The sequence below is a fragment of the Scyliorhinus torazame genome, chromosome 30 (assembly GCF_047496885.1).
Source record: "Scyliorhinus torazame isolate Kashiwa2021f chromosome 30, sScyTor2.1, whole genome shotgun sequence".
NCBI classification, from domain to species: domain Eukaryota; kingdom Metazoa; phylum Chordata; class Chondrichthyes; order Carcharhiniformes; family Scyliorhinidae; genus Scyliorhinus; species Scyliorhinus torazame.
The window spans coordinates 17,399,469-17,424,989 of NC_092736.1; the positions used below are offsets into that span (position 1 = coordinate 17,399,469).

Below are 25,521 nucleotides of genomic sequence, written 5' to 3' on the forward strand. Positions count from 1 at the left end.
GAAGGTGGAGTCACAGGGTGGTGAAGAAGGCATTTGGCATGCTTGGTTTCATTGGTCAGAACATTGAATACACGAGTTGGGACATCTTGCTGAAGTCCACACTTGGAAAAGTTCTGGTCACCCTATTATACGGTTGGCAATTTAGACATTGTTTGCCCTTACAAGTTATGAATTATAAATTAAATTATGAATTATCCAATAATTTGAATGAAAGAAGGTCCATAACACAGCAATGTTACTTCTTCTAAGAAATAAGTTTTCAAATCATTTTACTGAAGCGACTTCAAGTGTAGATACAAATATCCTACTCTTTGGTTTAGTTCCTTGATTGCATCATGTTAGACTTTGCTGATCCTGTCACTGATTGAAGATTGACACATAAAGCACATTATTTCCATTTCCTTCGACAACCTACCTTCCTGGAATGGAAGTTAAGTTGCTACCTGTTCAGTGTGTTATGGGCCAGGGTTTAGAAAACTCAAAAGTAAATCATGGGTTCACCTGACCTACAACTGTTTGTCGAATTTGGCTCGGATGAGCACAAGAGCCTGTCAACGGAGGTCTTTGGCGCTTTTAATCAATAAAACAAACTTTATTCTACAAATTTAGTTAACATTTGTCGAACCACACGCATGCAAGAATTTTTATCAACTACAAACATAAATACCCCAGTAATCTATATATAACCCTTAATGAATCCCCCTTAACTGTTCCAATTTAATAACAAGATCCAAATAAAAACCAGAACCCCCTTTTCAAAGATGTGGCCCAGCATATGGCACTCTTACTGGTACAAGACTTGGTATCGATACTCTTGTTTCATTTCCAAACAGCAGGTTTGAATTCCTTCGAGAAAACAATTATTTATTTTAAGTCATCAAGCAGTCTGGAAACAGCTTTTAAAATGAAGATAGAGAAACCTTTATTTCAACCTGTGCAGAACAAACCCGTCCAAAGTCAAAGCGAAAGTAAAAGTCAAAAATAAAAGTAAACTCACAGAGCCACAGCCCAGCTCCACCCACACAATGACATCATTGAAGCCATGTGAAAAGACAAAACATTTCTTAAAGGGACACTCACATGACAAGTGTTCATAATGAGACCATAATTATACAACTTCAAGTCACGAGTTGTTTCTCAGGTTGCAAGTTGAAGGCTATCAATTGTGACCCTTTTGAGAGAGGAAAACACGGGTCTGCTACAAAACGCGGAATCTTGCTCGATGAATATGGACCATATTCCTCAGGAAGACTGGCTCCCATTCACACGACCCCTTGCTTGTGTATTATTGCGGAACTGAGAAAACGTCACATTCTACAATAGAATCCCTAAAGTGCAGGAGGAGGCCATTCGGCTCATCGAGCCTGCCCCGACCCTCTGAAAGAGCACCCAACCTAGGCCCACTCTCCCCACCCTATCCCCGTAACCCCACTTAACCTGTACATCCCTGGACTCTTAAGGACCAATTTAGCATGGCCAATCCACCTGCACGTCTTTGGACTGTGGGAGGAAACTGGAGCATCAGGGGGAAACCACGGAGACACGGGGAGAAAGTGCAAATGCCACACTGTCACCAAAACCGGGAATTGAACCCAGGTCCCTGGCGCTGTGAGGCAGCAGTGCTAACCACCATGCTGCCTGAATCTCACCTGAATCAAAGCGATGTGGACCCTGCAGCATTAGGGGTAACTGCATTGCGATGTCCAATTTAATTCGGGTCATTAGGCTGGTAGCAAAGAGGTTGCATTTTAATCCATGTCCTGTGCAAAAATATGTAGTGATTCACAATTCATGAACGGTATCTTACTTAGCACAAGCTGCTGCTGGCTACTTTGCATATTAAGAACAGCATGTATCGCTCAGACAATACACATTCATCAGGTTCTGGCCTATTAGATGCTTCCCCCCGCCCCCCTCCGCAGTTTACAGATCCTTACAATTGAAAAATAGCACCCAGGGGAAGCAAGTCAGATCACACTATGAGATTGGTCACAATTAGCCAGCGCCCTGTTATCTGTACTCAATGGGAAAGAGACAAAACATTTTCACGATTCAAGAAAAAAATTATCCTTCATTGCAAGGAAAGATTACAAAATTGAACATTGCGACATGCGAGCGGGCAGTTTCATAATCTGTCACGGGTCTAGAAGTTCTCATAGTGGTGGTTAAATTGGATTGCGTGCCGCTTGTTCATCTGTTTGCAAGCCTTTTCCACATTTATGGTCATTCCAGGGGGCCCACAGCTGAACACTCCAACCTTCGTAACCTGTTCAAACGGACAAAAGATTATTTCACTCCGGATCGGAATTCATGATTCCCTCGCCCGGCGCTGAGCAGGAAACAGAACGATTGTCAATCTTTCTCTGTGTGACTCCTATTGCACCCTTTTTGGCCCTGTTTTATCCATGGTGTCTGGTGTTCCTCCGAACCGTGGCACCCTAAAGGTCCAAAGGCATGTTTGACGTGAGAACTGCTGAAGAGAGGGACACGTTTTTATCTTGCAACTCACTCAAGAATGCCAAATTTCAAAGGGAACAAAAGTTTATGCAGCGTGAGCAAAGGGTGCCGATTGATTGGCAATTGACTCTGGTTGAGTAGTTCCCATGAAGAATACACTATCATCAATGTCCAATGGGGCAGCACGGTGGCGCAGTGGTTAGCACTGGGACTACAGCGCTGCGGACCCGGGTTCGAATCCTGGCCTTGGGTCACTCTCCGTGTGGAGTTTGCATATTCTCCCCGTGTCTGCGTGGATTTCACCCCCACAAAGGTGTGCTTGTTAGGTGGATTGGCCACGCTAAATTGCCCCTTAATTGGAAAAAAAATAATTGGGTACTCTAAATTTGTAAAAACTAAAAAATCAATGTACAATGAACTATTCAACTGTCAACAAGAATAGTTTATTGTTCAAACAATAGTGCTGTCTCTGCCTTTGAAATTTGGCATTCTTGAGTCCACCCTGATGTGTACAAGATGAAAAGCTTTGACAGCTGTCTCTTTTCTCAGCAATACTCAAGTTCCCTATTGCCAAGTGACTATTTGACCACCCTACATGCCTTTTCTCCTTCCTGCATAACCAATCACTGTGGTGGCATCAATGGCTCAATTTTCACCCCTTAATGGGACAAATAAAAATGGGCAGGCGCGAATGCCCACGGCGCTGGTGTGCCCGATTCCCAGCACATTCCCAGGCCACTTTCCTGGAGGTGGGATGGGGGCAGAAGAGCTAACCACCTAAACGCAAATACAGATCAAACAGGTTTTTTTTTCTCTTGTAATGTTGATTGAGGGCTGAATATTGGCCAAGATACATTGCTCTTTGGGCAAGGGGTCTTTCACATCCATTTGCACAGGCAGATGGAACCTTGGTTCAGCATCTCATCCGAAAGACAGCACCCCTGATAGTGCAGCACTCCCTCGGTACAGCACTGGTCTGTCTGCTCAAGCCTTGGAGTGGGGACTGGAACCTGAACCTCGTAACTCAAAGGCAAGAGCACTGCCAACTCAGCCATTGCTGACACTCAAACCTACAAAAGTATGAATGATTGCACTCTAAATTCTGAGGCACCCATTATAGGTTCTCAACTTGGTGAGGGGGCGGGGAGGGGGGGGGCAGTCTCAGACTGTAACAAATTTATAAATCTATCCAAGTACTTCCATTCCAACATCACCACCGATCAAGTTCCTCACGGTGAAGATTCAACAGTGTTAAATATAGTTGAGCTTCCGCAACGGCAACACTCACCTCAGGGTGCACTTCCACCAACGAGTTGAAGAAGGAGACAAACTGGGGGCGTCCAAAGTGGGTGATGGAGCGAAGTCCGGTGAACAAGCTCCGGTTTGACACCTTCTGGAAGTGACGTTCGCAAATGTACTAGAGCAGGAAACAAGACATTGAATCATTCACGGAAGGGCAGGGGGTACTCAACAAGTAATGGATCCGCTGAGCACCGTTGATAATCAGAGCAGGTTCTTCGTCACTAGGTCAACTGTGTACGTCCCAAACCCTGTGTGCATTCACATTTATTCTAAAGAGCATTGCGGGGCTGTCGTTTTGACCGTGGGACTTCCCTAATGTTGGTACAGGCGAGCTACACTTGGTCATGACAAGGTTAGGATAGCCGTGTGTGAAAACACATTCAAGCAAAACCAACATTCACCCCCCCTTCAGATCTAAATTCTGGTGTATCGCTCGTGTTGCTGCTGTAACGGCGAACATAATGAATGAAAATACTGGCGATCAACAGCAGTTTCCACACGGGATTGCACCTTCAGCATAGTACACCACCTCAATAATAAGAATCTAATAAGAATGTTTATTAGTGTCACAAGTGGGCTTACATTAACACTGCAATGAAGTTACTGTGAAAAGCCCCTAGTCGCCACATTCCGGTGCCTGTTCGGGTACACGGAGAGGGAATTCAGAATGTCCAATTCACCTAACAAGCACGTCTTGCGGGAGGAAACCGGAGCACCCGGAGGAAACCCACGCAGGACACGGGGAGAATGTGCAGACTCCGCACAGACAGTGACCCAAGCCGGGAATGGAACCTGGGACCCTGGAGCTGTGAAGCCACAGTGCTAACCACTGCGCTACTGTGCCTCATCTGAGGTTTATCGAACAAAAACGTGGCACCGGGCCTCATAAGGAAACCATTATGGCGGCTGACCAAATGCTCTTTCAAAGGGGTAGCATTGAAGGAGCATCTTAAAGGCGGAGAGAGAGAGGTGAAAGTGGATAATTTTCGGCAGGAAATGACAAGAGCGTAGAGCTTTGGCAGCTGATGACGTGGCTGCCAGCGGTGGAGTGATTCAAAAATCAGCGATGGGCAAGAAGCCAGAATTAGTGGGGGAGGTCGGTCCGAGTTTTTGGACGTCCGTACGGTTGGGAAAGGGTACAGATGCAGGGAGTGGGGGAGGCTACGGAGGGATCTGAAAACAAGGATGGTGATTTTAAAATTGAAGCATTGCTTGACTGGGAGCTATGTAGGTTGGCGAGCACAGGGGACCAGCAAGGTCTTGGCATTAGTTACGATGCAGGCATTAAGCTTTGGAGGAGCAAGGGGTAGAAGATGGGAAACCGGTGAATAGAATGTTGGAATAGTCACTCCTGGAGCTGACAAAGGCATGGCTGACAGCAGCAGCCGAGCAAAGGCAGGGAATAGAACGGAGAGCCAGGGGCGCACGGAGGGCACCGGAGGGGTCTTGAATTCACTGCCCCAAGCTGCTGCCCGTAAAGTGCAGCCCCGAGCATTGCTTACAAGCATGGTCGTCCTCAGATCGAACTTCTCCGCCAACTGAGTGATGTAGATGTGGACAGACACCAAGGAATTTTTATCGGTCTCCTCAACTTCACGGATAATGTCCTCCAGCCACTCAAACTGCCTCTGTGTCCGAGTCACCCAGATGAAGTAGATCTGGAAATGGGGGAGGAGCAAAACGTGATTAAAGCAGAGCAAATGGATCTGCGCAGATGTAGGAAGACCTGGAATTAGCCCAGAGCCTCCAAGAAGGTGAAGCTTCATCCAGATCGCAAAGCACTGAATATTTAATACAGATGTAAGTCATGCACTCCATGAATATTGCTCAGGGTTATGTTCCCTCCTTTGGGTAACCGCCATACAAAAGCACAGGAGATCAAAGGTGATTCAAACAGAGATTTGTTTGTAACTAAAAATGGCCGCAACGCGGCGTACAGCACGTAGATCCCAACCGGGACGACCAATCATTTAAAAAATTTAGAGGACCCAATTAATTTTTCCCAATTAAGGACAAATTTAGCGTGGCCAATCCTCCTACCCTGCACATCTTTGGGTTGTGGGGGCAAAACCCACGCAAACACGAGGAGAATGTGCAAACTCCACACGGATAGTGACCCAGACCTGGCATCCAACCTGGGACCTCGGCGCAGTGAGGCTGCAGTGCTAACCACTACACCAATGCGTTGCCCTGGGACGACCAATCCAGCGGTCCCAATCAAGGATGGCTTTTAAGGGTTGATTCGGGATCACTGGTCATCCCTGGGAGCAGTAAGTGAAATCTCCGATCCAATAAGTACTTTCCAGAAACCCCCTTCATGTTACTTAAGGAGAAAGTAGTTCAAAGTTCCCAAGACAACACAGCCTCCGAACCAGTGCCAGGAAATCAAGAGGAATCTCTTTTTTCACAACGCATTCGCTACTTTTGGATTCTTGGAACACAGATTCTGAGCACTATCATGAATCGTTACCAGCTAACCAGCTCAGAGTGACTAATGTTCCTCAGATGCCACAACACGCGATGCGGAAGGAATGATCCCCGCCTCACCTTTCAACAAAAATAAAAATAGTCTGGGTTGTTGGAAAGTGTTATAACCTGCCTGCTTACCATTGGCTGGGGACTAACGACAATCCCACAATCCTGTGGGAGTATGAGCTTCCCCAACGAGGGGGTCGGAGAAATGAAAAAATGAAATGAAATGAAAATCGCTTATTGTCACAAGTAGGCTTCAACGAAGTTACTGTGAAAAGCCCCTAGTCGCCACATTCCGGCGCCTGTTCGGGGAGGCTGGTACGGGAATTGAACCGTGCTGCTGGCCTGCTTGGTCTGCTTTAAAAGCCAGCGATTTAGCCCAGTGTGCTAAATCATTAGCAGACTCCCTGTATAAATCAAGCTGCCCAGTTTGGAACCAGCAGGAAGCAGTAAGCAGCAAGCAAGGTTGCTGCTGTTGTGTATATATGTGTTATTGTAAATAAATGTTATTTCTTTGTATCCTTGAAACTCGTACTGGATTCTTCGTGGCCCTCACAAAAGAAAGATTTCCCCATTAGTCAAGGTGATCGATCATCATGCGAGTTCTCAAGGACGTTGCTGAACACAAGAGTGTTCAAATAAATGTCATTATAAAATTTATTGCTTCCTTGTTTCCTGAAAATATCTTTAATATGATATATGCATGAGGAACATGAAAGTTATGTTGCACTTTGCTCCTTGAAACTCGTGCTGGATTCTTCGTGGCCCTCACAAAACTGGCGACGAAGATGGGATAAAGTGAATTGCTGTCTACACTGCTGAAGCCACCTCCCTGGATTTTTGTTGGATACAGGTTGGAAGTTGTTTTCTGTTACACCATGCCTCTGTACGGATGTTTGGATGTCTTTGATGCTGCGCTGGAAAGCTGGAACCAGTATGCACAATGGATGCGTTACTATTTCCGGGCAAATAATATCACCGAAAACAAGTGCCAGGTGGTCATACTGCTCACCGCCTGCGGCCCGCATACGTTTGGGGTGATTAGGAGCCTTACGTACCCAGCTGTGCCGGACACCAAAACATTTGATGCACTTGTGAATTTAGTGGGGCAGCATTTTAACCCAACCCCGTCCACGATAGTCCAATGTTACCGGTTTAATACCGCTGAGAAGACCCCAGGAGAATCCCTTGCCGACTTTCTATCCAGGCTACGCAGGATTGCGAAGTACTGTGACTATGGTGAGACCTTGTCAGAAATGTTACGCGACCGTTTGGTTTGCGGTATTAACAATGCGGCCACCCAGAGAAAGTTGTTAGCTCAGCCAACATCGACTTTTCAACAGGCCATTCAAATAGTATTCTCCCGAGAGAGCGCAGAATGAGGAGTGCAGGAGATACAGGGAATGGAAGTGCATGCCTTGGGGCGCAACCCCTTCCGTCCGAAAACGTCCCCCCGCACTCCTGCGGTACCTTGGGCGAGACGATGTCCGGATCGATGTCAGTGGCCGTCGGACATTCCTCCCCGAAGGGAGCCTTCTCCAGAACCAATGGATGAGGAGCCATGTCCGTGTCAGACATGTAGGCGCCGACCCCGTCGCGGATGCCGGTACTGGGGACGCCAGAGGCGCCGTCGTTCCGACTGAAACTGGGACCAGCCCAGGGGCCGTACCTTCCATGTGGATGAACCTGCGGCGACTACTCCTGAGGACGTGGAGACGGAGGACGACTGCCTGCAGCTGCATTGTGTGGCAGCTCCCGTGTGGCCTCCATTAAGGTGACAGTATGGATCAATGGTCACCCGCTTGAGATGGAGTTGGACACTGGCGCAGCAGTCTCCGTGATCGCTCAGAGGACATTCGACCGCATCAAGCAGGGTATACAGACCCTTACATTAACCAACACACAGGCCAGGTTGGCCACCTACATGGGGGAACCATTAGACATTGCAGAAGCTACGATGACCCCTGTTGTTTATGGACGCCAGAAGGGGCGTTTCCCACTTATCGTGGTGCACGGCCATGGGCCCAGCCTGTTGGGTCGGGACTGGTTGCGCCATTTGCGGTTGCAGTGGCAGCACATCCTCCAAACAGTTTCTGGAGGGTTGACTGAGGTGCTAGGACGTTACCCAGATGTATTCCAGCCCGGTTTGGGGAAAATAGTAGCCCATATCCAAGTCGAACCAGGAGCCACGCGTGCTATTTCCAGGCGCGACCGGTGCGTTAAGCCTTGCTCGAGAAGGTAGAAGGGGAGCTCACTCGTTTGGAAAGTTTGGGTATTATCAGGCCCGTCCGTTTCGCTGACTGGGCAGCAACAATTGTACCTGTAATGAAGCCAGATGCCACAGTTCGCTTGTGCAGCGACTATAAACTTACAGTGAATACGGCTTCCCGACTCGACCGAAGTTCAATGCTTCGCATAGAGGATCGCTACGCAAAGCTTGCAGGTGGACTCTCGTTCACAAAATTAGATATGAGTCACACCTACCTACAGTTGGAGCTGGACCCTGCCTCCCAACCATATGTAACGATTAATATACACCGGGGCCTGTATGAATCTACACGTTTGCCCTTTGGAGTATCCTCTGCCTGCGCTATTTTTCAACGTGTTATGGAGGCATTTTGAGAGGTTTACCGCATGTCGCTGTTTACTTAGATGACATTTTGATCACAGGGACGTCGGAGCAGGAACATTTGGAAAATCTGGAGGCTGTCCTTAGACGCTTTTCGGAGGCTGGAGTCCGTTTACGTCGCACAAAGTGCGTCTTTCAGGCGAAGGAAGTAGTCTACCTTGGTTACCGGGTGGACGGCGAAGGTTTGCACCCCGTTGCAGAGAAGGTGCGCTCGATTCAACAGGCCCCCGCCCCGACTGACACTTCATCTTCGTCCTTTTCTCGGCCTCGTAAACTATTACGGGAAGTTCCTCCCCAATCTGGCAACCACGCTGGCCCCTTTGCACCTTCTGCTAAAGAAAAATCACACCTGGGTTTGGGGTCAGCCGCAAGAAACCGCTTTCCGGCGGGTAAAACAACAATTGTCGTCGTCTGGGTTACTAACCCACTATGATCCTGGAAAGCCTTTGCTCGTCACATGTGATGCATCCCCATATGGTATTGGGGCCGTCCTGTCCCACAAGATGGAGAACGGGGCCGAGCGGCCGATGGCTTTCGCCTCCCACACATTGACTGCAGCGGAAAGAAAGTACGCGCAGATCGCGAAGGAGGGCCTAGCAGTGGTCTTTGCGGTGAAACGTTTCCACCAGTACGTCTATGGCCGCCACTTCACTATCGTGACTGATCATAAGCCTCTGCTGGGACTTTTCAGAGAGGATAAGCCAATACCGCCCATTGCTTCTGCACGGATCCAGCGCTGGGCTTTGTTGCTCGCTGCATATGAGTATTCTCTGGAGCACAAACCAGGAACGCAGATAGCGAATGCCGACGCACTGAGCCGATTGCCTTTATCGACCGGCCCCATGTCGACCTCCACGACCGGTGAGGTGGTTGCAACCCTAAGTTTTATGGACACCTTGCCTGTCACGGCATCACAGATCCGTGAGTGGACCCAGACGGAGCCAGTCCTGTCAAAGGTTCGACACATAGTCATGTATGGTGGGCAGCATAGACAGCTCTCAGGCGAGTTGCGGGCATTTTCCTCCAAGCTGTCAGAATTCAGCGTGGAAGACGGCATCCTCTTGTGGGGGACGCGTGTGATTGTCCCGGAAAAAGGACAGGAGCTGATACTAAGAGACTTGCACAATGGGCATCCAGGTGTGACCAAAACGAAAATGTTGGCCCGGAGTTATGTTTGGTGACCAGGCCTCGACGCCAACATTGAGAACATAGAACGATACAGCGCAGTACAGGCCCTTCGGCCCACGATGTTGCACCGAAACAAAAGCCATCTAACCTACACTATAGAACATAGAACGATACAGCGCAGTACAGCGCAGAAGGTGGCCCAAAACTGCTCCACTTGTCACGAGCATCAGAAGCTACCGCCGGCCGCGCCCCTACATCACTGGGAATGGCCAGGGCGGCCTTGGGCGCGCTTGCATGCGGATTTCGCCGGCCCTTTTCAAGTATCCATGTTCCTGTTATTAATCGACACTCAGTCTAAATGGCTCGAGGTGCATAAGATGCTAGCCACAAAGTCCTGCGCAACAATTGAGAAGATGCATTTGTCTTTTAGTACACATGGCCTCCCCGAGGTGCTGGTCACGGATAACAGCACTCCATTCACCAGTGAGGAATTTGCGAGGTTCATGAAGATGAACGGCATACGCCATATCCGCACTGCCCCTTACCACCCGGCTTCAAATGGGTTGGCGGAGCGCAGTGCAGACATTCAAACAAAGCCTAAAGAAGCAGTCTTCTGGGTCAATGGACACGAGACTTGCTCGCTTTTTGTTTTCGTACAGGACCACCCCCCATGCGGTGACTGGGGTAGCTCGCGCAGAATTCCTAATGGGCGGGAGTCTTCGCACCCGCCTTAGTAAGGTTTTCCCGGACATTGGCACAAAAGTACGCCGCACACAAGAACGGCAGGGACAGGGTTTTTCTCGGCATCGGCCGATTCGGCAGTTTGCGCCCGGTGACCCAGTGATCGTTCGCAATTTTGCTCGTGGTGCCCAGAGGGTCCCTGGCGTAATCTTTCGCCAAACGGGCCCTACATCTTACCAGGTGCAAGCCCAGGGTCATCTCCAGCGCAAACATGTAGACCACATTCGGTCCAGAAGACTATCCCTTCCATAGATTCCCCGCCCCCAGAGCTCATTTCTACAGCCGCAGAGACCAGAGACAATGGAAAGTAGTCCTCACAATCATCCTCTGGTGCCTCACTCAAAGTCTGCGCAGGTCGTTACAGAACCGCGTGGAGATAGAGACGCCAAGATGACAGAGGCAGCAGTCTCTGACTCTGAGATGGAGACACAGGACGCATCAGAGGGGGAATCCTTGGGCTCACGGGCCATGGATGTACAACCGTTACGCCGTTCATCACGGAAGCGCCGGTCTCCATCTCGTTACATTCCACCCGATCCAGCGCCTCGTGCAAATGGTGTCCGGCCTGCGGCAAAACGAGTCCGACGCCCTCCTTCGCCAGGGTCTTCAGTGGATTCAATGGACTTTGGTGGGGGAGGGATGTTATAACCTGCCTGCTTACCATTGGCTGGGGACTAATGACAATCCCACAATCCTGTGGGAGCATGAGCTTCCCCAACGAGGGGGGGCGGGGGGGGGCGGAGAGAAATCATTAGCAGACTCCCTGTGTAAATCAAGCTGGCCAGTTTGGAACCAGCAGGAAGCAGTAAGCAGCAAGCGAGGTTGCTGCTGTTGTGTATATATATGTTATTGTAAATAAATGTTATTTCTTTGTATCCTTGAAACTCGTACTGGATTCTTCGTGGCCCTCACAAAAGAAAGATTTCCCCATTAGTCAAGGTGATCGATCATCATGCGAGTTCTCAAGGACGTTGCTGAACACAAGAGTGTTCAAATAAATGTCATTATAAAATTTATTGCTTCCTTGTTTCCTGAAAACATCTTTAATATGATATATGCATGAGGAACATGAAAATTATGTTGCACTTTGCTCTCCTCGTTCAACTGGATTGGTTCAACAAAGACCACATTGTGATATGGGCCCTTCATGGTTACATTATTCTCTCCCTTTGTGACTTGACTGAGTGCTCTGTTGGTGTGATACAGACCTAAAGACCACAAGGTCACTCATTCGATCCACGGTTCAGGCTACAGGAGCTAATCACTGCTACAGCAGAATTTTCTTTCCTCATTCGCATTGCTAGCAAAACTAGCATTTATTGCCCATCCCTAATTGCCCCGGAGGAGCTGGGTAATGAGCTACATTCTTGGATACAACTGAGTGGGTTTGCTAGGCCAACTCAGAGGGCAGTTAAGAGTCAACCATATTGTTGTGAGCTTGGAGACACACATCATAGAATCCCGGCAGTGCACAAGGAGGCCATTCTGCCCATCCAGTTGGCACCGACCCTCCAAAAGAGCACCCCGCCTAGGTCCAATCCTCTGCCCCATCCCCGTAACCCCGCCTAACGTTTTGGACACTAAGGGCAATTTATCACGGCCAATCCACCTAACCTGCACATCTTTCGCCTGTGGGAGGAAACCGGAGCACCCGGAGGAAACCCACGCAAACACGGGGAGAACGTGCAAACTCCACACAGACAGTCACCCGAGGTCAGAGTCGAACCCGGGTCCCTGGCACCGTGAGATAGTGGTGCTAACCATTGTGCCACTATGCCGCCACCATATCAGCCAGACCAGGTAAGGTTGGCAGATTTCCTTCCATAAAAACTGTGACAGAACCAGTTGGTCACCACAATACAATAGTTTCTGGATCACCATTACTGATAATGGATTTATTTAATTCCTCCGAACTGCCATGGTAGGATTTGAACTTGTGTCTCCCGATCATTAAGCTACGTCTCTGGAATGCTAGTCCAATAACATGACCACTATGCTCCCATGCCCCTATAACTAACTTCATTGTATCGGGACCAGAGGAAGGCAACAGAAAAACATTCATTTAATCCACTCTGGAGGGCTTTCCCAAGTTCTTTGTTGTTAAGCTTCTGGGTGGTGCATGAACCCACAGCTGGACTCAAGTGCTGGCCCTCTGTGATCGAATAGCACGCTGACGCTCTCTGTTTAGCCAAACACATGATAGCCACATGAGTTCCATGCCAGGGGGCTGCAATGTTGATAAGAGTCAGGCACCTTCAGGAGGAGAAGGGGACGGAATCTGGGGTAAAAGATGCCCGCTTGGGAATGGACCAGGACTGTGTTACAGCAGGCTTACCTTTTTACACAGTATTCTGCTGTTGGTAGTCGACTTGAAGACAAGATCTTTGAGGATCGAGGCGAAAGGTGTGACACCAATCCCTCCTCCCACCAGAATGGACACCTCGAACTTGTTCCACTCTTGATGTCCCTCACCAAATGGCCCGTCCAGGTAAATCTGAGGAAAACAATTCTGTGTTTCAGTCTTTGGTCATAGACACTGTGTTACTGTCACGTTTGTGGTTTGAATGCTCGTGGGAATTGAGCTGTTTATGTATTTCACAATCTAGGACGATTGTTAAAACCTACCACTTTGATCAAGTGTTGAGTCAGCTGTCATAATATCTCCTGAGGCGGCTCACTATCAAATTCAGTTTGGTAACACTCCTCAGAAGTGTTTTTACTGCATTAAAGTCACTTAAATAAATACAAGTTGGTATTGTGGTGGCAAATAATTTGACGCCAGTGAACCGAAGGTTTTCTATTTTTTTTTCATTTATTCATGGGGTTTGGGCACAGGCCAGCATTTAACGGCATCTCTAATTGCTCCTGAGAAGGTGGTGTTGAGCTGCCTTCTTGAACCATAGACGTTGGGGAGTGCTAACGGTGACGTTAGGGAGGGGGTTCCAGGTTCCACAGTCACCACTCTCCACACGAGAGTGGCGGTGTGGTATCCTGACTCATCACAATGCACATCTCTCTCCACACGCACCCTACGCTGCCCAGCCCGCACCATGGAAATACTGATCTGCTGTGTTTTCAGAAATGCATTTCACAACGTCGTGACCACAGGAACTCTTTCCCCCGCCCCTCACCCGCACCATTGCAAGACCAGCAAATCCGAAATTCTCCAGACCTGCTGACAGTTACAAACCCTAACAAAAATGATTGTTTATCTGCACCAAATTTAAGTTACTGCACCCTTTTCATTTCACATTGCCATTCTAACTCTTTGGGTGAGAGCAGAGATTTTCCTTATTTGGCCATGGGTGTGAATATCACTGACCAGGCCAGCGTCGATTGGCCACCTTTAATTACCCCCTGATACAGTGGTTGGGAGCCACCTTCTTGAATCACTGCAGTCCATCCGGTGCCGGTACACCTACAGTGCTATTAGGAAGGGAATTCCAGGATTATAACACTGAAGGAGTGGAGATATTGGGCTCGATCTTCCGGCCACGCTACACTGGTAAGTTACGCCGCAGCGCAGCATGGCCCGTGAAAGCCGGGAGACCCCACACTGGGCGGGATCAGTTTTTGGCAAATCTGCATATTAGAGCGAGGCAGTAAGCCTTACTCTAATGTGCAGATTCCCCATGTACCTGAGGCTTTGGGATTCAATCCCTTCGCCTTGAGGACCTCGGGCGAGCGCCGTTTGGTACAGGACCTGAAGAAGGAATTGTAATGTAAAGAGTGATATGTGTATAATATCAAAATTGAATCGAATGGAAGAAAGTCAAGGCAATGTGTAACTCTGATGGAAATGTACAGTCAAGACCATTTGAAATGTTCTGTAATGCTTATGATAAATTTTATGAATAAAGCATATTTTTTTGAATAAAAAAAAAAAAAAAAAACTGGTCCCCACACATGGGGATCTGATGTAACGGCACCCGTGGAGGTCTCCAAGGGGATTGGAAACTCCCAGCTGCATGCCTTTTGGGCAGAGTGGTGCCCTGGCACTGCTAATGCCACCTGGGTACCCTGGCAGTATCAGTGTGGCACCCTGCCCAGGTGGCAATGCCAACTGGCAGGAGCACTGCCAGGTTGAAAGTGCCAAGCTGGCATTTGGTGTGCGCACGTGATGAGTCCGGGACTGCCCGACATGGGTATAGGGGAGTGCCTGGGGGCCCCTCCCATGTTGCGTTCGGGCTGAGGGGAGGTCGAGAATTTATTTTGTGGGCCTCGAAGATTGGGACCCCATTTAAAAATAGCGTCCTGATGTCTCGTTACAACGGGGAGTTCCGGCGAGCAGAGCTCCCCATTGTAGCAAACGGGGCTATGTGCGGCCAAGGCCCCTGTTCCCTGTTTAGGCCCCTTATTCAAAGCAAGTCACGATGAATAGCCACGTGTTTCTCAGCACTGCGAGTTGCGGGAAACACACGGCTAAACGCGCTCGCTCGGGAACTTTGTTCCGTTTTGGGAAGACTGCCCTGTGGTTGCGAGTCAGGATGGTTTGTGGCTTGGAGGTGGTGCTGGTCGCAAGTGCCTGTAGTCTCTGTTCCTCCAGGTGGTAAAGATCGTGTAGGCTTAGAAGGTGCTGTCGAAGGAGCCTTGGCGAGCAGTGCACTTGTAGATGTTGAATAATGCATCGGTGGTGAGGGGAAGCGAATGTTTAAGGTGGTGGATAGGGTGCCGATCAACTGGCTTTTTTTTTACCTGGATGGTGTCAAGCTCCTATTGTTGGGGCTCTGCTCAGGCAAGTGAATAATTCTCCATCACTCTCCTGACTTGTGCTTTGTAGGTGGTGGAAAACTCCAAGGAGTTAAGAGGCGAGTTTTCACAGGATTCAGAGCCTCCAACCTGCTCTCGGAGCAACAGTATTTGTAGTGTTGGTCCAGTTAAGCTTCGGGTCAGTGGTAACCCCCTCCGCCTCATTAATGCCCTTGTTACCTCTCGACTCCACTATTCCAACTCCTGGCAGGTCTCCCACATTCGACCCGACATCAGCATGAGATTATCCAAAGTCTGCTGCCGTCTTAAGACCTGCACACCTCTCCCCTATTCCACCTTCTCCCTCTCTGTGCTCGCTGACCCGCGAGGACGAGATTCTCCGTTAGCCGACGGCGAAATCGGGAAAGGCGATTGGGCGGAGAGTCGTGTTCCGACGCCAAAATTACAATGCTCCCCAATGCCGCCAATGCATTCCGGAACGCCCATACAGTAGACACCATTTGCAGATAATCAGCCGGCCCGACCCGATATTCTCCGGGGCCTCCGCAATTCTTTGCCTCTGATGGCCCGAGTGGCTGACAGCACGGTTTACTTGTGTTTTTGAAAACCGTGGAACCGGTGTGGCGGGTGCTGAGGGAGAGAGAGGCGGGGTATGGAATGCATCCGACATCGCCATAGTTTACTGACAGTTGTGTAGCTGGCTGGGGGGCTTCTGAAAGGGCCAAGGGGAGTAGTGAGGTGTGGGCAGGAGGTCGGCTGTGGGGTCGGGGTGGACGGGCACGGAACACCATTGCCGCAGCCGGCAAAGCAGCCATGCAGCTGCGCACACCGCTAACAGCCCACTTTGAACTTAGTGCCACGGGTAGTATAGGTGTCCTCCCCAGGCCTCCCCCTGGGTGCTCTCTGGCCCCAGCCGAGCAGTCGGTTGTATGGGCGCGCTCCAGCACAACCAGTGCCATCTTGGTGGCTGGGATAAGTGTGTGTGGGGAGTGTAATGTGTATGTGCGGCTGCAGCTTGTCAGCTTCCTGAGTGTAAATCACAGACCCGGCGAATCCCGCACCGGTTTTCATTGGAATCGATTGTATTCCACGCGGCACCGGTGCGAGACCCTTAATAATAGCGGAATTGGTCCAGGTGCACCGCCGGTCTTTCTGTTGTGAATGTCCACGAATTCTGCGTTGGCGCCAACACTTAGTCTCGGAAACGGAGAATCCCACCCACAGTATCTGCACTTACTTAATTCTGGGCTTTTGAACATTTCTGATTTTAATTGCTTCACCCTGGGCAGATGTGCCTTCCGCAGCCTCGGCCCTACACTCAGGCATTATCTTCCAACCCTGCTTTTCTCCTTAAAGACATTACTTAAAAACTACCCAGATTTTGATTATCTGGCTTAATACCTCCTTACGTGGCTTGGTGTCATACTTTGTTTTATAATGCTCCTGTGAAACGTTTTTGGAACTTTTATGATGTTCCCCCCCTCTCAACTTTTCTGTTCCCTGATGGTGCATAGTTCATGTCATAATATCTATTCATGTATATAATGAGATGCAGACAGGCAGTGATTGACACACAGGATGACCAGTAAGCACACAACACAGTGCAGCCAATCACCAGACAGGACACTACCACTATAAAGCCAGAGGGCACTAGGTTTCCCGCTCTCACGGGACCCAGCCACTGAGACAATCAGAGTCCACGAGCTAGCACAGTGCAAACACCATGCGGGAGCCAGTAAGTCTGGTCAGGCTACTAAAAGGTCTCCAGTCAGTTCAGTATAGTGTCGACCCACAGCTGAATATATATATCAGTTCTATCGTTGAATAAAACAATGTTGGATCTTCTCCAGTGTTAGATGTCTGTTTCTAGCTTCCCTGCATTGAGTGCCTAACAATTCAGGTCAGACTTTCCTGATTTTTTTCCTGAAACGCTAGTCTATCTCCAGGAGCTTATCGTGTGAGGGGCGTTACAGCACATTAAGCATAGCCACACTCACACGCAGGCAAACTAAGAGGGCAATTTATCACGGCCAATCTACCTAACCTGCATGTCTTATTCTCTGGGAGGACCCGGAGGAACCCCACACAGACATGGTGGGGATGTCCAAACTCCGCACAGGCAGACACCAGACCGGAACTGAATCTGCAGCATGGTAGCACAGTGGTTAGCACAGTTGCTTTACAGCTCCAGGGTCCCATGTTCGATTCCCGGCTGGGTCACTGTCTGTGCGGAGTCTGCACGTTCTCCCCGTGTGTGCGTGGGTTTCCTGCGGGTGCTCGGGTTTCCTCCCACAGTCTAAAGATGATGTGGAGATGCCGGCGTTGGACTGGGGTGAGCACAGTACGAAGTCTTACAGATGTGCAGGTTAGGTGGATTGGCCATGCTTAATTGCCCTTAGTGTCTGAAAAAAAAAGGTTAGGTGGGGCTACTGGGTTACAGGGATAGGTTGGAAGTTTGGGCTTAAGTGGGATGTTCTTTCCAAGGACTGGTGCAGACTCGATGGGCCGAATGGCCTCCTTCTGCACTGTAAATTCTATGATTCTATGAAACTGGGTCCCTGGAGCTGTGAGACAATGGTGCAAAATGATGCTCCACCTTGCCGCCCTTTATGATGTTAAAGATACTGTACAAATGCAATTTGTTATTGCAGGTTTAGTGATCCAACTAAGTAGTAAATATAGTATCACACTTCTGACTTGAGTATTGTGGATGGCGAATGCGAGTTGATGGGTTGGGGGTTGAACCGCTTCTCAAAGGCCTTCCAGACTGACCTTTTTTTTTCCAAGGGGCAACTTTAGCATGGCCAATTCACCTACCCTGCACATCTTTGCGTTGTGGGGGTGAGACCCACGCAGACACGGGGAGAATGTGCAAACTCCACATGGATAGTGACCCGGGGCCGGGATCGAACCCCGGTCCTCGGCTCGGTGAGGCAACAGTGCTAACCACTGCGCCACCCTGTCGCCCAGCACCCAGACTGACATGCACTATAACCATGGCTGCCCTAGTTCTGCTTCAACGTGGTGTTTTTCTACTTGTGGCATGGTTAAGAAAGAAAAGATTGCATTTATATAGCACCTCTCACAACTACCGGACATCCCAAAGGGCTTTACAGCCAATTAAACACTTTTTAAAAGCGCAGTACATTGCCGTAAAGTCAGAAATCAAAAAGCCAATTTACGAACAACAAGCTTCCACAAACAGCAACATGATAATGTCCAGATTACCTATTTTTGCACATTGATTTGAGGGATAAATGTTAGGCAGGAGATCTCCCCAGCTCTTCTTCAAGGTCGTGCCTGGGGTCTTTGGCATCCACCCAAGATAGGGGCTGCAGTTTAGCATCTCTTCCCCCCCCCCACAAAAAAAACAGCACCTCTGGGAGCGCAGCACTCTCTCAGTGCAGCACCAGATCATCTTCGATTTGTGCTCAAATTCTGGAGTGGGACTGGAACCCGGGACCTTACAACCCAGACACAGCAGAGCCACCAACTGAGCCACGAGCGAAAACTAGAAGCAAGCCTGGCAAAAAGTCACGTTTACAGCCCACAATTGTCAACAGGTGGAAAATAACAGCTGGAAATGCAGAATTGAGGGAAAAATGGGGTCTCGGGGCAGCATTCTCCCAACGGGAGTCTAAGTGCCGACGCCGGAGTAAAAACCGGAGTGCTTTACTCCGGCGTCGGTGCCCGTTCCCAGACCCCATTCTGGGGCCTCGGTGGGGCTGGCAGGGGCGTGGCACGATTTGCAGGGGCGGGGCCTCGGCGTCAGAGACGCGGCGCCTTGGATCCTGCGCATGCGAAGTTGGGCAGGCGGCAACTAGCGCATGCGCAGTGGCCGTCCTCCCCCAGGCCACCCCGCACAAAAATGGCACAGGGATATAACATTGCCGGCGTAGGAAAGGAGGCCCGCCGACAGAGAGGCCCGCCCGGCGATCGGTGGGCCTCGATCGCGGGCCAGACACCATCGGAGGCCCCCCACAGTGAGGGAGGGGGAGGAGCCCCCATCCCCCCGCCCCACAGGCTGCCCCCCGAACGTTCCCGCAGAGTTACTGCCGGCAGCGACCAGGGGTGAACGGCGCCGGCGGGACTCTGTCGTGTCGGAGCGGCCGCTCGGCCCATCCGGGCCGGAGAATCGCCGATTCCAGCAGCCCGCGGCCGGCGCCGCGCCAAACGCTGGCACAAATGGTGCCGTTTCTACGCACCTCTAGAACCGCGCGCCAGCGTCGGGGCGCCGAGGCGCGGTATCTCCGATTCTCCGGCTCGGGGAATCGCCTCCTTGGTTTCACTTCATATAAAAGGAAAACAAAGTAAATTTTATTTTGTATCGACAGTTAAATCACTCATTGGCGAGATCTCAGACGGTGACAACGTGGTCTACTGCAGCTGATCCATCAGCTTAGTCACATATCTGAATTGTCCGTGAAGACTTTCCCACGTCTTTATCAATTGCTGTTTATTGGCGATCAATGAGCCAAGTTGCAGGACAAAAGGCCATGCTAGAATTTTGAGGAGCGCTGGAGCTGAAAATAAACTTAATGATGGTTGAAATAACTGTCATTTCACAAAGTCCTATTGAATTGAATGGGACAGACCAAAGATCAATTCCACTTGTAAGTGGACCAACTTGTACATTGCAGCAGTTTTAAAAGTTTGCTCGACCTGGTAATACAGGTCTGGCCAATAATTGCGCCATTCTCTTTCGATTCTATGTTGATACTTTGAAAAAGCGATATCTGTGGAGTTATGGGGAAAGAATAGGGAAGTGGGACTAATTGAGTCGTTCTTTCAGAGGGTTGACACATGCATGATGGGCCAAATGGCCTCTTTCCAATGCTGTCTCATTCTTTGGCCTGGAGGGAAGCAGTTTCTTAGAAACCAAGAACGTCACATTGACTCCAGTGCAAGCAGAACGATCGTCTCTGGATAAAACGAATTGTCCATGGTGTGCCAATGCTGAAAAAGTCGTTAGTGTGGAAAGAGTACTTTGTATCGTGTTATTCACCCCGAGGTAACACGGACTGCAACTGGATGCAGTTGTACTTGAAAGTAGACTCCAAACTGTGATGTTAGTTCAATACGTTTTATTGAACTGTTAGTCAGTGCACACAGTTCGCTGTGGGTTTGACACTCTACTAATCTAAGCGTGCTTACTATAACTACCTAGACCAGACTAGCTCTGAGCCACGTGTAGAAGGTGCTAACTGATATATACACCCTGACTGTCACTACAGTTGTCACCAGTGGAAAGAGGCAGAGTGCTGATGCCTCATGTGTTTTATAGTGGGAGACCACCCTCTAGTGTTCTGCCTGGTGATTGGTTGTGTTCTGTCCTGTGTGTTGATTGGCTATACTGGGTGTCTGTCACTGCCTGTCTGTATCTCATTATGTGCATGAGTGCTCATCATGACACTTTGGACGTGGTACGTTCTCCTCACTATCCAGCTAGATAATGTGGCCCACAGAGTGGCAACTTCTGTGCAGTCAAACGCCAGATTTGCAGTGGTGATACTCAGGGACTGCATGGTCCTGATACTAAAACCCAAAGACGGATACGCAGATCGAGAGACAAAGGAAGAACTTGCATTTTGACATCGCACATCGTGCCTTTAAGGATACCGCAAACCACTTTCCAGCTAGTGAATTGCTTATGAAATGCAGTCACTGTTGATGTACAGGCAATTGTGCAGGCCATTTGCACAGTAGTCATCGTTAAGTGCACATGGCTGGTGATAGGTTTTATGGCTGTTGATTTCTAGAGATGCATTATCCAGATCAATGGAAAAATTCTTTGCTCTCCTACTGCACCTTGATATCTTTCACATCTCCCTGAATAAGCAGATGGGGGTCCTCAGTATTGCACCTCCAGCAATGTAGTGTTCAATACTCCATTGAGGTGACAGCCTAGTTTAGCTGATGACGTTTTTAACGTGGGGCTTCAACGCACAACCTTCAGACACAAAGGTGAAGGTACTGCCAACTGAGCCAGGCTGTCACTGAAAATGATGGGAAAGAGCAGAAACCATAATGCCACAATTGACAGGAAATTTTCTTTCTGATGTTGGTGACACCGGACGATAAAGATGCTCAACTGTACAACTAGCTCCTTTAACGAGTACAATTGTACGCGTGGGTGGGATTTTAAGATCCCACTCGCCGCCAGGGTTGTCCAGTCCCAAAGGTCAATGGATGTTTGGCTGGGTCGTCAAGTCTCCGGCGGCGGGTCCCGCCATGACTGGGCCGGAAAATCCCAGTCCGGTCAGTAATAAGTTATGGATGTGAAGCTTGGAACATCAGGAGAGAGAGAGAGAGAGAGAGTGGGGAAGAAACGAAAATTAACAGCTTCGAAATGCGGGGCTTAGGAAGAATCTGAAGAGTAAATTGGACGGAGATGCCGAGTGAGGTGGGAAGAACAAGAGGAGTCTTAAATAATATCGAAAGATGACTCCCCTGTATCTCCAGACATGTTGGCCGAAATCCTCCGTCCTCGTCCGCGGCTGGGACTTTCCGGTGCTGAGAGCGAGTGGAGCTTTGGCTGGAGCGCCAAATTTTCCGTTTTCGCTCACAAAGGGTCCCGCTAAGGGAGAGTCACACCCTTACCTGTGCTGAAGAATTTGGAGTACCTAATAACCATGGACGAAGAGCAAGAGGCCAACAGTTAAGGAAGCAGCTAAGCAACATTTAAATCTGGCTTTACCAGAACTCCAACAAGGTTATCCACTGTTGCTATGATCAAAGCGTTTGGCACACCATAGTTGCCTATGCCACTTGCTTCGGCACTTAGGCAATGACAAACTCGGAAAACGAAATTGATTGCTGAAAAATGGAAATCTCGATACTTTCCTTACCTTTGGGTATTGACCAAGGGCCGATATATTTTCCTGAGAGTATATTTCCCGCAATCGGGTTGTCCATGGTCCCACTGCCCGGATGTGAAGACGGAGGGTGTCTTCGTGTGGAGCTGAAGTCAAAGTGAAAGGATGATACTCATTTGTCCCCAACAGAAGGTTGGCAATGCGTACCCACTGGCCAGACTTGTAGTCAAAATCTCGGGGGCGTTTAAATTCAAGGTGGGTGACACCTGAAAAAGAAAAGCAATGGTTTATTCGCTGGTGCCTCCTTCAGATGCAAAAGCCAAGCTTTTGTAGTAACTACAGCAACAGGTTTGTTTTGGACAATGAAACCTTTGGAGTAAATTTAATTCAGATGTCTCAAGCTAGATCCCGGCCGTAACTGACAAATCTCAACCAGAGAGGCCACAGGCTGGCTAGATTAAGGTGTGTAAAATTGGTGCACTGGCTCTGCTGGGAAAGTTCTTTCGAGAATCCTGCAGCGTACAGGGAGCTTCTATCGACATCCCACTGCTGTGTCACAGCACCAGGGACCCGGGTTCAATTCTGGCCTTGGGTGACTGTCTGTGTGGAGTCTGCACGTTCTCCCCGTGTCTGCGTGGGTTTCCTCCGGGTGCTCCCGTTTCTTCCCACAGTCCAAAGATGTGCATGTTAGGTGGATTGGCCATGCTAAATTGCCCCTTGGTTGTGCGCATAGGGTAAGGTTACAGGGAAGAGTGGGCCAAGGCAGGGTGTTCTTTTGAAGGTGCAATGCAGATCTGATGGGCAGAATGGCCTCCCTCTACACTGTAAGGATTCTGTGTATTTGTACTCCGTTTGGACAGCTTTTATTTAAATCCGACACTGAGGCCTGGTTTTTACACTGCCTTCTGGAATTCCTCACCCCATTGTTGGTCCCAAACCCTCACTTACCCAGAGCGAGACCAGCTCAGCAATATTCCCAGAGATGGATTTCTAATTGGCTGCCCCTAAGCTTGCTGGCTAATGAAGGTCAAGGAACAGCACCCCCTTCCCTCTCCTCCCCCTTTCATCTCCCTCCACCCCTGCCTCCCCCTTCCGCCAATCCAAAATGGCGATGCCTTCGGAAGCAAACACTGCCAAGGCAGCCAGGGTGTTCCGGAGGCGTCAATCTACTTACAGGCCCCTCCAGCACCAACACTGAGGCCATGGCTCGGCGCTTCCCGCTGGTGCCACCACCTTTGGAGGCTGGAGCCGCCGTCTCCGATGGCCCTCCGGACTGCCACAAGGACGCCACCTCTGTTAAGTTGGCGGCCTCCCCACAAGGCGGGAAGCCACTTCCCGCTGCCAATGAAATGCTGCCGACCATCAAAAATTACCCTGAATTTGGTCTTAAATGCCATCAATCGGCGATGGGAATTTTGTCCTGATGTTGGCGATGTTTTACCGCAAAAATGCTCCACTGTACAAATAGCTCCTTTAAACTGGTAAAGATTGCATTAAAACGTTATGTCTGGTCAGTCGTGAGTTATACATGTCAAGCTCGTAACATTAGGAATGAAAATCAATACCTCCGCAAATAAGGGCTTAATAAGGATCCCGAGGGCAAGCCGGGAAGAGAAAATCACAAAACGAAGAATTATCGATTGAGGTCGGAAGAAGAAAAGAAGACAAATAGAGTTCTTCGGACATGTTATCTGCGTGAGAGGTTGGAGCACCCAATCATGTCGCTTTTCCTGCCTCCTAATTTGCCAACCCGGATGTGGGAAAATTCAGCCTCTTCACATTTTCTCTGCCGTGTGTGCGCGCCACCTGCTCATGTCAATCCACAAAGCCTTCAAAAAGAAAAAAAGATTTTGTGGCAGCGCGTGGGTGTTTATCTTAGAGGAGGCAGCTCGTCAGCAGGTAGCATGCTGCCTTCATGACTGTGGCACAGCGGTGCATGCACAGGGATCGAAGGAAACATTTGTCCTGATAACACGCTGCCTTCCAACTCGAGCTGAACCAGGCTGACACTTGACATGGGCAGCACGGTAGCATTGTGGATAGCACAATTGCTTCACAGCTTCAGGGTCCCAGGTTCAATTCCCGGCTTGGGTCACTGTCTGTGCCGAGTCTGCACATTCTCCTCATGTGTGCGTGCGTTTCCTCCGGGTGTCCGGTTTCCTCCCACAGTCCAAAGATGTGCAGGTTAGGTGGATCGGCTATGCTAAATTGCCCTTAGTGTCCAAAATTTCCGTTAGTGTTGCGTGGGGTTACTGGGTTATGGGGATGGGGTGGAGGTGTGGGCTTGGTTGGGGTTCTCTTTCCAAGAGCCGGTGCAGACTCGATGGGCTGAATGGCCTCCTTCTGCACTGTAGATTCTATGATTGTACGATAATCTGTTAAATGTTACACCGAATTTGAAGAAAACCAGTTGTCATGGGAATGTCACCTTAAGAAATGTTTGTCTTCTCAAGTGGCTGCAGTGATGTCAGTGTATGGGTGGAGCTGGACTCTGGCTCTGCTTTTTACTTTCGTTTTGAGCTGGAAGCTGTTTTTGGCTCTGAGTTTTAGTTTTGTTTTCAGTTGGAGAGCTGCATTCAAACCAAGGAGGTGTATTTTGGTCTCTCTCTCTGCATGCTAAAGAACGTCTCCAGATCACTTGATGATTTCAAAGTAATGCCTGTTTCTGTAAGGAATGCAAACCTACTGTCTTTGTTAAAAATTGTCTTTGACTTATGGATGTTGTTAGGAAAGTTACTAAGGGTTACCTATAGAGTACTGTATCTTTGGGGGCTATCAGTGTTGATAGTTGATAAGATGTTTACTGTGTGTTTATAAAATGTTAACTGGATTCATAGAATAAACATTGTTTTTGTTTAACAATACTTTCGATCTGCATCACACCTGTAGAGTGGGCCCTTATGCTCCCCATAACCAAAATCTATTAAAAGTTGTCGGTCAGGTGAACTCCATGATATACTCTGGTGTTCTCTAAACCCTGCCCATAATACAGTCAAAAGAAAAAGAAAAATGGGGCGAATAGGACTACTTCGGTATGTCACGTGAACGTAGCTACCATCCTACCTGACGGCAGGAGCTCAGCTTTGATGACTGCAATTTCGATTTTCTTCCTGCTGTAGCTGATGCATTTGTCTCCAACAAAGATCAGGGAGGGGATGATAAAATACAGGTGGAATCTCTGTAGCTGAATAAGGGCAGCGCTGCCGTGTAAAATCAACTGTTTCAAAATGACACAAACATCAAGTTAGTTTGCTTTCTTAGAACCAT

At 49.1% G+C, this 25,521-nt stretch overlaps 1 protein-coding gene across 1 annotated transcript in view; it reads right to left on the reverse strand.

Annotated features, from left to right (window-relative positions):
* Positions 1-719: 719 nt before the first annotated feature.
* LOC140404403 (dual oxidase 2-like) overlaps positions 720-25,521 on the reverse strand; it is a 127,075-nt gene continuing 102,273 nt past the window's right edge. Inside the window, exons 29-34 of the mRNA XM_072492893.1 lie at positions 25,318-25,471; positions 22,288-22,520; positions 13,065-13,223; positions 5,262-5,417; positions 3,746-3,874; positions 720-2,266 (exon numbers count right to left, since the gene is read on the reverse strand). Coding sequence (XP_072348994.1) covers positions 2,144-2,266; positions 3,746-3,874; positions 5,262-5,417; positions 13,065-13,223; positions 22,288-22,520; positions 25,318-25,471 — 954 coding nt within the window. The 3' untranslated portion in view covers positions 720-2,143. The remainder of the gene's footprint in view (positions 2,267-3,745; positions 3,875-5,261; positions 5,418-13,064; positions 13,224-22,287; positions 22,521-25,317; positions 25,472-25,521) is intronic.